General features: G+C 59.6%; 2 protein-coding genes across 2 annotated transcripts; both read right to left on the bottom strand.

The window, feature by feature from the left end:
- Positions 1–284: 284 nt before the first annotated feature.
- LOC122171709 (A-kinase anchor protein 8-like) lies at positions 285–5,057 on the bottom strand. The gene is made up of 3 exons (XM_042839449.1): positions 4,987–5,057; positions 953–985; positions 285–539 (listed from the first exon to the last, which is right to left on the bottom strand). Exons 1-3 carry the CDS (start codon positions 4,997–4,999, stop codon positions 301–303), a joined length of 285 nt encoding a protein of 94 aa, XP_042695383.1. The 5' UTR covers positions 5,000–5,057; the 3' UTR covers positions 285–300.
- A 1,823-nt stretch (positions 5,058–6,880) lies between these two features.
- LOC122171708 (protein Wiz-like) lies at positions 6,881–11,497 on the bottom strand (the record flags this gene model as incomplete). The annotated part of the gene is made up of 6 exons (XM_042839448.1): positions 6,881–7,070; positions 7,819–8,011; positions 8,331–8,762; positions 9,679–10,203; positions 10,961–11,090; positions 11,190–11,497. Coding segments are annotated over 6 exons (1,745 nt in total), but the record flags the coding sequence as incomplete, so codon positions are not given.
- Positions 11,498–11,807: the final 310 nt, after the last annotated feature.

Below are 11,807 nucleotides of genomic sequence, written 5' to 3' on the forward strand. Positions count from 1 at the left end.
TAGTTCTATGACCTTTAAGGACCCTTCCAACCCAACCATGCTGTGATACCATCTTTAAAAACCCTTCCAACTCAACCACTCCACCATTCCACGGTTCCACGATCTTTAAGGACGAGTCCAACTCAACTCTGCTGTGATTCCGTGGTTCTCTGACCTTCAAGGACTCTTCCAACTCAATTATTCTAGGATTTCACGATCCTATTATTTTTAAGAACTCTCCCAACCCAACCATTCTATTGTTCTAGGATCTTTAAAGTCCCTTCCATCCCAACCTATCCAATCATTCCATGGTTTTCCCACTCACCGATCCCCGCCGGAGCCGTAGTGCCCGCCCTGCATGCTATCAGCATCCAGGTGGGACACCACGTCCAGGCGCTGGTTCATTTTGGCAATGACGGCGTCGGCACTGCCAGCACCATCCGGGTTCATGTCCATGTCCGAGTTGCCCATATCCCACGAGTTGGAGGCAGCCATGCCGTAGCCATAGCTGCCCGAGTTGTCCTGCCCGTAGCCGTAGCCGTAGTTGTAGCTCTCATACCCTGCAAGAACAAAACACAGAGCTCTCATTCCTGGCGATCTGTCGCAGGTAATATTTAATTCAAGCTAAGGTGCATGGGTGAACAAATGCACCCAACGCACAGCCTCTAAAATCAGCCTCGCTGGGTAACGCCAAAACCCATCGGAGGCCACTTTCCAGCCTTCACCCAGCAGCAATATCAAGATGGGCTGGAACAGAAAAACCCAAATCCTTGGCCGTGTGGCCCTTCCGAAAAAACGGGGGAAGGAAGTCGTTAACATCTCGACAAGGTTTTACAATAAAAGAAAGTGGTTGCAAAAAAAAGAACCCCAAAAATAAAAGAAGAGGGAATGCAGACTCTGCATTGTATCCTTCAGGAGCTGCAGCTAACGAACCCGTCTGTCAGGAACCCGCTCGAGCTGGCAGCATACTTGCCTCTGTTTGTCCCAGAGTTCCAGTCTCCATAACCTGGAAAAGCAGACAGAAGAAGCAGTCAGAGCCATGCTTCTCACAGGGGGTTTTGTTTACCACCAAAAAGGAGCAACACCCCGAAAGAAAGAAATGGTGGCAAATCCAATCTGCAAACAGAATCACAGAATCACAGGGGTTGGCAGGGAGCTGCAGAGCTCATGGAGTCCAACCCCCTGCCCCAGCCGTTCCTACAGCAGGGCGCACAGCTCGGCATCCAGGCAGGTCTGGAACATCTGCAGAGCAGGAGACTCCACCACCTCCCTGGGCAGCCTGTTCCAGTGAGCAGTGGGACCCATAGAGACACATTGGGACCCAAAGAGACACATTGGGACCCATAGAGACACGTTGGGACCCATAGAGACACGTTGGGACCCATAGAGACACGTTGGGACCCATAGAGACACGTTGGGACCCATAGACTCCCCCACCTCCCTGCAGCCTGTTCCAGTGCTCCTCCCTTCACTGCACAGCCGTTCCTTCGCACATTGCTGCACAACTTCCTATGCTCCATTTCCGGCCGTTTCCTCTCCTCCTGTCTCCACTCACCACTGAAAAGAGTCCGGCCTCGCCATTCTGCCCCCCACACCTTAGATATTTACAGACCTGGATCAGCTCCCCTCTCAGCCTTCTTTCCTCCATGCTGAACAGACCCAGTTCACTCAGCCTTTCCCCATAGCAGAGATGCTCCAGGCCCTTCACCATCTTGGTGGCCTCTTCCCAAGAGATCCCTGTCTGTTTTGTGCTGGGGAGCCCAGAACTGGACGCAGTGCTCCAGATGAGGCCTCAGCAGGGCAGAGCAGAGGGGGAGGATCACCTCCCTCCACCTGCTGGCCACGCTCTTTGCAATGCACCCCAGGACGCCATGTTGGCCACAAGGGCACACTGCTGGCTCATGGCAACCTGTCGTCCACCAGGACACCCAGCTCCCTCTCCGCAGAGCTCCCCTCCAGCAGCGCCTCCTCCATCCTGTACCACTGCATGCCATTCTTCCTCCCCAGATGCAAGACTCTACACTTGCTGTTGTTAAACCTCATGCAGTTTCTTCCTGCCCAGCTCTCAGCATGTCCAGCTCTCGCTGAATGGCAGCACGGCCTTCAGACGTGTCTGCACCACCGGTTGGGAGGATTCTTGTCCACCAACTGCTGGCCACCCCTGGCCTTCCTGCCCACGAGGACACACTGCTGGCCCACGGTCAACCTGCTGGCCTTCAGACGATGCAGATTTTTTCCCTGAATGAGGTCCCTGTTCTTTCTTTCAGCTTCCATTTCTGCCACGCCACACCGTGACACAGCGGTGTCCTACCCGCAAGTGCCAACTCTCCTGGTTTCACACAGAAAATTGGGAGCAGGGGGTACCAGACCTCCAAGACAAGGGAGCAGAAAGGGGTTCAGGTGCACACAACCCCACAATGGAGCATTTTGCAGGTAAAGAATTGGAGAATGAAATCAGGACCTGGCAATTCTTTGTGAGACAACATCTCTCCGGCCTTGAAAGAACCCCAAGAAAGTCCAAAACGAGCTCCCAAAAGAAGCTCTGAAAAGAGTCCCAAAAGGAGACTGCAAAGTGCTGCAAAGGAGCCCCCGGGATCCCAGCAAAGCTCCAGGAAGGGGCCACCAAAGGAGACCCCAAAGAGCTGCAATGGAGAACCAAATGAGCCCCCAAAAGAACCCCAAAAGGAGAACCAAAGAACCCCAAAAGGAGTTCCAAAAGGAGCCTCAAGATCCCAACGAAGCACCAAAAGCACAAAAACGAGCCCAAAACCCTAAAGAGCACCGCAGGAGCCACCAAAAGGAGCTCCAAAAAGAGCCCCAAAAGATCCCCAAAAAACTCTAAGGAGAGCCCAAAGGAACCACAAAGAGCCCCCAAGGAGCCTCAAGATCCCAATAAAGCTCCAAGAAGAGCCCCCAAATGAGACCCAAATGGAGATCCCAAAGAACTCCAATGGAGAACCAAAGGAGCCACCAAAAGAGCCCCAAAAGGAGAACCAAAGGAGCCTCAGAGTCCCAAGACCCCAGTTGAGCTCCGAGAAGAGCCCCTAAGATCCCCAGAAGGTGACCCCGAATCCCAGTGCTCACAACCCCTCCCTCGGAGGCTTGGTGATGGGACTGCCATCCACAGGAGGGGCCCTAAGGAGGATCTGGGGAACTACAGGCCTGTCAGCCTGACCTCGGCACCAGGGAAAGTTACGGAGCAAATCGCTTCGGGTGAGATCATTCATTTGGGTGAAAGGTTCATGAAAGGCAGGTTGTGCTCGACCGACCTCATCTCCTACGGCTGGGTGACCGGACTGGTAGATGAGGGAAAGGCTGTTCACAGAATCACAGAATCACAAGGTTGGAAACGACCTGCAAGATCATCCAGTCCAACCCCTCCCATTGCTATCAGTACCACAAGCACTAACCCACATCTCGTAGCTCCTCATCCAGGCGCCTCTTGAACGCTGCCAGGGACGGCGACTCCACCACCTCCCTGGGCAGCCATTGCAGTGCCTGACCACCCTCTGAGAGAAAAAGTTTCTCCTCATGTCCAACCTAAACCTCCTCTGCCATTTCCATTCCAAGTCCACTTCTTGCCATTTCCTCAGGTCCTACTATTAGCCTGGGAGAAGAGGCCAGACCCTTTTACACCACAGCCTCCCTTCAGGAAGTTGTAGAGTGCTATGAGGCCTCCCCTGAGCTCCTCTTCTCCAGGCTGAACAATCCCAGCTCCCTCAGACGCTCCTCATAAGACTTGTGCTCCAGACCCCTCACCAATTTCATTGCCCTTCTCTGCACACGTTCCAGGGCCTCATTGTCTTTCTTGTAGTGAGGGGCCCAAAACTGAACACAGCACTTGAGGTGCAGCCTCACCAGTGCTGAGTACAGGGGCACAATCACCTCCCTGCTCCTGCTGGCCACACCATTTCTAATGCAGGCCAGGATGCCGCTGGCCCTCTTGGCCACCTGGGCACACTGCTGGCTCGTGTTCAGCCGAGCATCAACCAACACCCCCAGGTCCCTTTCCTCTTCACAGTCATCCAACCACTCATCCCCAAACCTTTGTGCTGCATGGGGTTGTTGTGCCCAAATGCAGGACCCGGCACTTGGCCTTGTTGAACCTCATCCCATTCACCTTGGCCCAGCGATCCAGCTGATCCAGATCCCTCTGCAGGGCCTCCCTGCCCTCAGGTAGATCCACACCACCTCCCAACTTGGTGCCATCTGCAAACTTACTCAGGGTGCACTCAGTGCCTTCATCTAAGTCGTCAATGAAGATATTAAACAGGATGGGCCCCGCTGATGAGGCCGTTTAGACTTCAGCAAAGCTTTGACACTGTTTCCCACAGCATCCTCCTGGGGAAACTGGCTGCCCGAGGCCCGGTCGGGTGCACCCTGCTTTGGGTAAGGAGCTGGCTGAGGGCCGAGCCCGGCGGGTCGTGGTGAATGCAGTGAATCGAGCTGCAGAGCCGCTACAAGCGGTGTCCCCAGGGCTCGCCCTGGGGCCGACCTTGTTTGATATCTTTGTTGATGACCCAGAGGAGGGACTGCGTGCACCCTCAGTACGTTTGCAGCTGACACCGAGCGGGGAGGTGGCGTGGATCTGCCTGAGGGCAGGGAGGCCGTGCAGAGGGACCTGGATAAGCCGCATCGCTGGGCTGAGGTGAACGGGAAGAGGTTGAAGGAGGCCAAGCGCCGGGTCCTGCGCTTTGGGCACAGCAACCCCAGGCAGCGCTGCAGGCTTGGGGCTGAGCGGCTGCGAAGAAGAAAGGGACCCGGGGTGGAGGTTGATGCCCGGCTGGCCAAGAGGGCCGAAAGCACCCTGACCCGCGTCAGCAACAGCGAGGCCGGCAGAAGCCAATCATCCCCCGCGCTCCGCTCTGTGAGGCCGCCCGCCAACCGGACGGTGACGGAACCCCGCGCGTCCGGCCCCAAAACCCCGTTTTCGGGACGTCCCGCCGCCCCCCGGCCCCCGAGAAGCCCCTGGCCGCCCCCGCCGCCATCTTTGCGCCGCGCCCTCACCTGAGTAACTCATAATGGCGGCGCCGCCCGCCGCCCGCCGCCGCCTCTGCGCCCAACGGTACCGGCGGCGCCGCCCCGCCTCCCCGCCGCGCTCATTGGTCCGGCCTCCGGGCGGCCGGAGGAGGTCATTGGTCGCGTCTCCACCTCCCGCGGGGCGGTCTCGCCGAGGATTGGAGAATGCGGGTGCCAATCGTCGGCTTTCCCGATGGGCCCTGAGGGAACGTTCGTTGATTGGTCAGCTGGCAGAGGCGGTGCCGCCGCCGTTCTCTACTCTGATTGGCCAATCGGGGGTGGTGGGAGGGCTGAGCGCTGCCTCCACCAATCGCGTGGCAGAAGAGCCCGGAGCCACCGGCAACGCCCCCACCGCGCAGGTGCGACTCTTGGCCACGCCCCTTCCTTAGCACCGCGCGTCGCCATTGGCTGAGGACCGCGGGGCTCCGCTCCCGGCGGGGAATGAGCGCGCCGAAACCGCGCCAGTTCTGTGCCGGAACCCCGGGGCCGCGTCCGACCCCACGTCCCCACGGCACGGCCTCCCCCCGACCTCCATCTCCCCACGGAAAAGCCTCACCGTGCCCCCAGTGCCGCTATGTCGTTGCACACGGCCATGTCGTGATGTCCCCATCGCGACATCTCTCCTCCCGTGCCGTGTGACACTGCCTCCTCTCTACCCGTGTCCCTCCGCCACAGGACGCGGCCACCCCGATGTCCCCATCCCGACCCTGGTGTCCCCATGCCCGGGGTCACGGCCACGCTTTGACCTCAATGTCCCCGCCGACACGGCCTCACCCTGACCCCAGCATCCCAAGCTCTGGGTCGTGCCCTCACCCTGACCCCGTGTGCCCCCCATCCCGACCCCACACCACGCCATCAGCCGTGGCCCCACGTCCCCTTTATGATGCTCCCAAGCCCTGACTCACAGCCATGTCCTCACCCCGCTGTTCCCAGCCCTGTGGGCTCCAACCACCCCTCTGGCCCCAAAACCAACCTCATTCCCCCCCCCAAAATCCCCCGTGAGGACCCCCATGCACTCACACAGCCCCCTGGGGGTTGTTTCCAGAAGTTTAATCTAATGTACATATTCCCGGGTACATTAATAACCAGAATATGCCCAATGAAAAAAGTTAAAAGGTAAATTCCCTCCGAGCCGTGCTGGGCTCGGGACTTCGAAATAAAAATGAATGCTCCTTAAATTTTCTACACAAAACTAGAGTTAAAAAAGTCGAAGGTCTATGCAACTAGACAAGGGGGGGGAGAAAAAAAACAAAACAACAAAAAAAACAAACAAAAATATAGCAACAGTGAGGAGGAGCGGGGGGAGGAGGGGGACGTGCGGCTCCGCAGATCCCCCCCCCCCCCCCCCCCGGGACCCCCCCAGCATCACCGCAGCCCACGGTCCCATTGGAAATCGGGGGTCGGGGGGGTGGTGACGGGGAGCCAAGTGTTTTCCTTTGGGAAGGGGGAGCGGGGCAACATGCAACCCCGGAGCAACGGGCTCCGACAGCGCCGGGAACGACGGGCGGCGCTGCCTGCAGGGATCGAATATACAGCAACTCTCGGGCCACAGACAAACACACGGCGCTCGCTCCCCGCGTCCCTGAACCGGTGGAAGCCAACGCAGCTCCCGCCTCTTTGGGCTGAACCGGACCCGCCGTGTCGGGGGGGAGGGGGGGGGGCACCCGCGGTGCCACCGTTTTCCCCTGCCCCGTCCCCGAGGGCCCCCCCCCCCCCCCCCCCCCGGGGGGGGAGGGGGAGGGGGGGGGGGGTTTTGATCCTTGTAGTGCTTGCGGCCGGGTGCCCCCCATCCAGCCCGGCGCTGGGGTAGTGGGGGGGGGTGGGCTGAGGTTGCTCCGTGGGGGAGGCGCAGGCACGGGGTGGGGGGCGGAGGGTGCCCCGGTTCGGCTCCGTCGCCCTGGGGTGGGGGGCTCCGTTACTGAGCCTCGGCCACGGCGGGGGGCTCGGGGGCCGGGGCGTCCCCCCGCAGGGGGTCTGCTTTGGAGAAATTCATTTCCAGGATGTGTCGCTGGAGGTGTCGCACCCACTCCTCCTGGATGGAGAGGGGGCCCTGGAACTCCACCTCACAGAACCTGCGGGGACACGGCGGCAGCGGGTCAGTCCAAGGCTCCTTTAGCGGCCCAGAGGCTGTGGGGAGGGGGGAGAGGGGGGGGAAAGCAGGGAGGAAGGGGTCCCACAGCCCCAGGTGCAGTGCTGAAGGGTGCAGTGCCCAAGAACAAAGAGCTCAGAGGTTTGGGAGCCGAGGGAAACACAAAGGGAAGCCAAATGGGAGCCCAATGAGGAACCCAACAGGAATCCAAGGGGAAGCCAAAGGAAGCGCGAAAAGACAACCCAAAGGGAACCTAAAGCAGAGCCCACCTGGAAGCGAAAGGGAAAACCCCAAAGGGAACATCAAGAAAAGCCAAAAGAAGCCTCAAAGGAAACCCAACAGGGAACCCAAAGGGAGCCCTCAAAGGAAACCCAGAAAGAGACCAAAGGGGAGCCCAACAGAAACCAAAAGGGAGCCCTGAAGAAAGCCTACAGAAAACCCCAAAAAGAGACCAAAAGGGGAGCCCAAAGGAAACCCAAAAGAGACCCAGAGGGAGCGCTCCAATGGGAGCCCAAAGGAAACTCAAAGGAAGCCAAAGGGGAGCCTCAAAGAAAGCCAAAAAGAGCCCGAAGGAAACGAAAAGGCTGCCTCAAAAGGGAAGCCCACAAAAGGAAGCCGAAGCAAACCCAGAGGGCACCCAAAGGGGAACCTGAAAGAAAGCCACAAGGAGCACAAAGGGAGCCCAAAAGTTAAGCCTAAGGTGGGCTGGGGCCCAAAAGGGGATGGCCTACCTGCACTTGAGGGTGTAGATGTTACCCACAAACTTCACCAGGGAGGTCTGCGGCGGGCGGGGGACCAGCGAGGGCACCGGCCTCATCCTGGGTGGGGGCTGGCGGGTCTCCTCCATCTTCTGCTGGAAGTCGGCCCCCTCCTCCTCCCGGTGCAGGGAGGGGTCCAGGGGCCTTGCCTGCCTCCGCTCAAACTCTAGGGAGGGAATAACGGAAGGGAAACGGGGCATCAGGGCGGAAGGGGGAACCCTGCCGTGGTGCTGAGGGCTGCGAGAGATGGCACAGCCTCTCTGCTTTGGAGCAACAGCGCTGCCGATGACAGGAGGGGCTCCTCCTCCTCACAGATCCGTGTCCCAGCAGCTCCAACCTCCCGAGGGAATGGGATCCCAGCGGCCTCAACCCCCACGGGAACCACATCCCAACGGCCGCCGCCCCCAGGAGATCCGCATCCCGAGGGAACCGGGTCCCAACCCGTCCCCCTCCCGACAGCTGCACCCCCCCCCGTCCCAACTCACTGTGGAAATTCGAGCGCTGATGCTCTTCCATCTTCACCAGCGAGAGCGGCGAGGTGACCACGGGCCGCTCCCCGGTGCCGTCCAGGATCTTGCAGGGCTCTCCGTGCGCCAGCTCCGCCGCCAGCCCTTTGCTCAGCAGCGCCATGCCGCCGTGCTGCAGGCTCAGCGGCACCCTCCGCGCTCCGTCGTGATCTCGGGCGTGCGACGAATTCCGAAATTTCTTAGTGAAGGGTCGGCCGCCCTGGATGTAGCTGCGATACGCGCCGGCTTTCTGCGGCCGGTGCCGGATCCATTCGCTGAGCGTCTCGATGGGCGAGCCGTTGACGCACCACTCGGTGACGCCGAACTGCCGCAGGTGCGCCCGCGCGTGGCTGGCCAGAGCCTTGCGGTTCTCGAAGTAGAGGCCGCAGAGCTCGCAGCACGCTTCGGTGGCTGGGGGAGCGGGGGGCAGGCGGTGAGCGAGGGGCTGAGACGTGCCCCGTCCCCCCCACCGCCACCCCTGCGTGGGAATCCGCCCCCTCCTGGCGTGTGGCGGGCGGCGGTGAGCTCTGAGGTGGTCCTGGCAGGAGGTCAAGGCTCCAAGATGGGGGATCCATCTCTAAGTGGGATGGGGGGTGGTGGACGGTCCCCAAATCTCTGCTCCTTATCAGAGATATCACAGCAAAAAGCCGGAGCCCGATATCCAAGTGTGGTGCCCCATGGACGGTGGGACTGCGGCCAATGCAACACCATGGCTGATACATGGCCATGGCCAACACAACACCATGGCTGATACATGGCCATGGCCAACGCAACACCATGGCTGATACATGGCCATGGCCAACACAACACCATGGCTGATACATGGCCATGGCCAACACAACACCATGGCTGATACATGGCCATGGCCAACACAACACCATGGCTGATCTGTGGCCATGGCCAACACAACACCATGGCTGATACATGGCCATGGCCAACACAACACCATGGCTGATACATGGCCATGGCCAACGCAACACCATGGCTGACACGTGGCCATAGCCAACGCAACAACTTGGCCAACGCAACAGCATGGCCAACACAGCAACTTAGCCAACACAACAGCATGGCTGACACGTGGCCATGGCCAACACCATGGCCGACACAACACCATGGCCAACATGTGGCCATGGCCAACAGCATGGCCGACACGTGGCTATGGCAACGCAACACCACGGCCAACATGTGCCCACGGTCAACACAACAACTTGGCCAATGCACGACCGCAGCTGACGGTGGCCACGGCCAACGCACGCCAACCCTCCAGCCCCTCCCCGCAGCCTCCAGGAACCTGGACAAGCCGCACCACGTGCCTCCCCACACTTACATGTGTGCGTGGGCTTGTCGTGCACGGACTTGGTTTTGAAGGGCAGCTCGGTCTGGATGTAGGCCTTGTGCTTCACCTCGGGGTGGGGACCCAGGCGGTCGTCCTGCAGCGGCCGTTTGGTGGCCAGCGGTGTCAGGAAGGCGCCGTGGGGCTTGGCGGTGAGCGGCGACAGCGAGAGCTCGCGGCCGATGCTGGAGCCGCCGGGTTTCCCCGTCCTCCCGCCCAGTGGAGGCAGGGCCATGGCCTGCAGCACTTTTCCAGAGGGCTTGGGGTCCATCCCCTCCTCCCCAAAGCCTTTGGGGGTTTCGATGATGGAGGTGTGGGGCTCCTTCTTGATGACGCAGGGCTTCGATTTCTTCTTGAGGATCTCGCGCAGCGTGTCGATGGGGGAGCCGTTCACCGACCACTCCGTCACCCCCATCTGGCGCAGGTGGGAGCGCGCGTGGCTCGACAGACCCTTGCGGTTCTCAAAGAACTCCCCGCAGAACTCACAGCGGATGTCCCGCACCGGGTCGGCTCGGGAGGCTGCAGGGAGAGAGCTGGCGTCAGGGGGAGTGGGTCTGAGCCCACCTGCCCCCATATCCCACAGCACAACCCACAGAAGACGATCCACAAGCAGATCCCACAGCGCCGTGCTTCCAGCTGACCCCAAAGTACCCAAAGAGAACAGCACCCATCAGAGAGCTCTTGGGTTGGAGGGGTCTTTAAAGATCATAGAGCCATAGAATGGGTTGGGTTGGAAGGGTCCTTGAAGATCATAGAGCCATAGAATGGGTTGGGTTGGAAGGGTCCTTGAAGATCATAGAGCCACAGAATGGGTTGGGTTAGAAGGGTCCTTGAAGATCATACAGTGATAGAATGGGTTGGGTTGGAAGGGTCCTTAAAGATCATACAGTGATAGAATGGGTTGGGTTGGAAGGGTCCTTAAAGATCACAGAGCCATAGAATGGGCTGGGTTGGAAGGGTCCTTGAAGATCATAGAAATACAGAACCCTGGAATGGGTTGAATTGGAATGGTCCTCAAACATCAGAGAACCATAGAAAGGGCTGGGTTGGAAGGGAGCTTACAGATGTTAGAGCCATGCAATGATAGAAGGGATTGGCCTGGAAAGGACCTTGAAGATCACTGAATGATAAGAAGGGGGTGGGTTGGAAGGATCTTTGAAAACCGCCATGGAATGGGCTGGAAGGGACCTTGGATCCCACATCCCCCTCCCCAGCACGGCGTGTGCCCGACCCCCACCAGCCCACGGGAGGGGGAAGGTGACAGCCACACACTTACAGAGGTTCAAGGGTGACATCTCCTCCAGCGGCGGCCAAGCCTGGTCGGAGGGATGGGGCTCCCCGTGGAGACCCCCGGTCATCATCTCACGCTTGATTTCCACTCTCATCTGGTCGTGTTTGAGCTTCTTCTGCAAGGAGGGAGGAGAGAGGCCTGGAAACATCTTCCGGGCAGTGGGAGGCGGGGACGAGGTAGGAGAGTGGCCCAGGGGACTGCCGGGCTGCTGGACCTTCTTGGGCAGAGTCGGGATGTGGAGCTCGCCGGGACCCCGCGGCTCCAGGGGTCCCATGGCCGCCAGGAGGGTCTTGGCCATGGCTTTGTGCCCGGGGCCCATGGGGTTGGAAGCTCCGCTCCGCGGGTGAGTTCGGCGCTTGAGGATCTCGCGCAGCGTGTCGATGGGGGAGCCGTTGACGTACCACTCCGTCACCCCCATCTGGCGCAGGTGGGAGCGCGCGTGGCTCGACAGACCCTTGCGGTTCTCAAAGAACTCCCCGCAGAACTCACAGCGGATGTCCCGCACCGGCTCCCCCCCGGCGGCTGCAGAGGAGGTAAAAAAAAAAACAGAGAGAACTGTGGTTACTGGGGATGCAAAGGTGGAGTTTGGTGATGCCAAGGAGCCGAAGGCGTGCGAAGCCAACAAAGTGCATCCTCAGTGGGAGGCAAAGAGTGGGGCTGAGCCCAAAACAGGAACCGCACAGAGCCCGTCCTCAGTGGGACTGGAAAATGAACTCAAAGATGTGAACCCAACAAAGCCAGTCCTCAGCGGGACTCCAAAATGAGCAGGGCTGAACTCAGATACCAACCCAACAACAAAACCAATCCTCAGTGGAACTCTGAAGGGAACAGG

This window comes from Centrocercus urophasianus, unplaced genomic scaffold (assembly GCF_019232065.1).
Source record: "Centrocercus urophasianus isolate 14NV4802_14NV808 unplaced genomic scaffold, USGS_Curo_1.0 seq_927, whole genome shotgun sequence".
Lineage (NCBI taxonomy): Eukaryota > Metazoa > Chordata > Aves > Galliformes > Phasianidae > Centrocercus > Centrocercus urophasianus.

Bases quoted from the DNA above. Each gene is read 5' to 3' on its own strand.
- LOC122171709 (XM_042839449.1), bottom strand. The intron at 540-952 runs GCAAGTATGCTG...TTGTTCTTGCAG, and splicing joins GAACTCTGGGACAAACAGAG to GGTATGAGAGCTACAACTAC.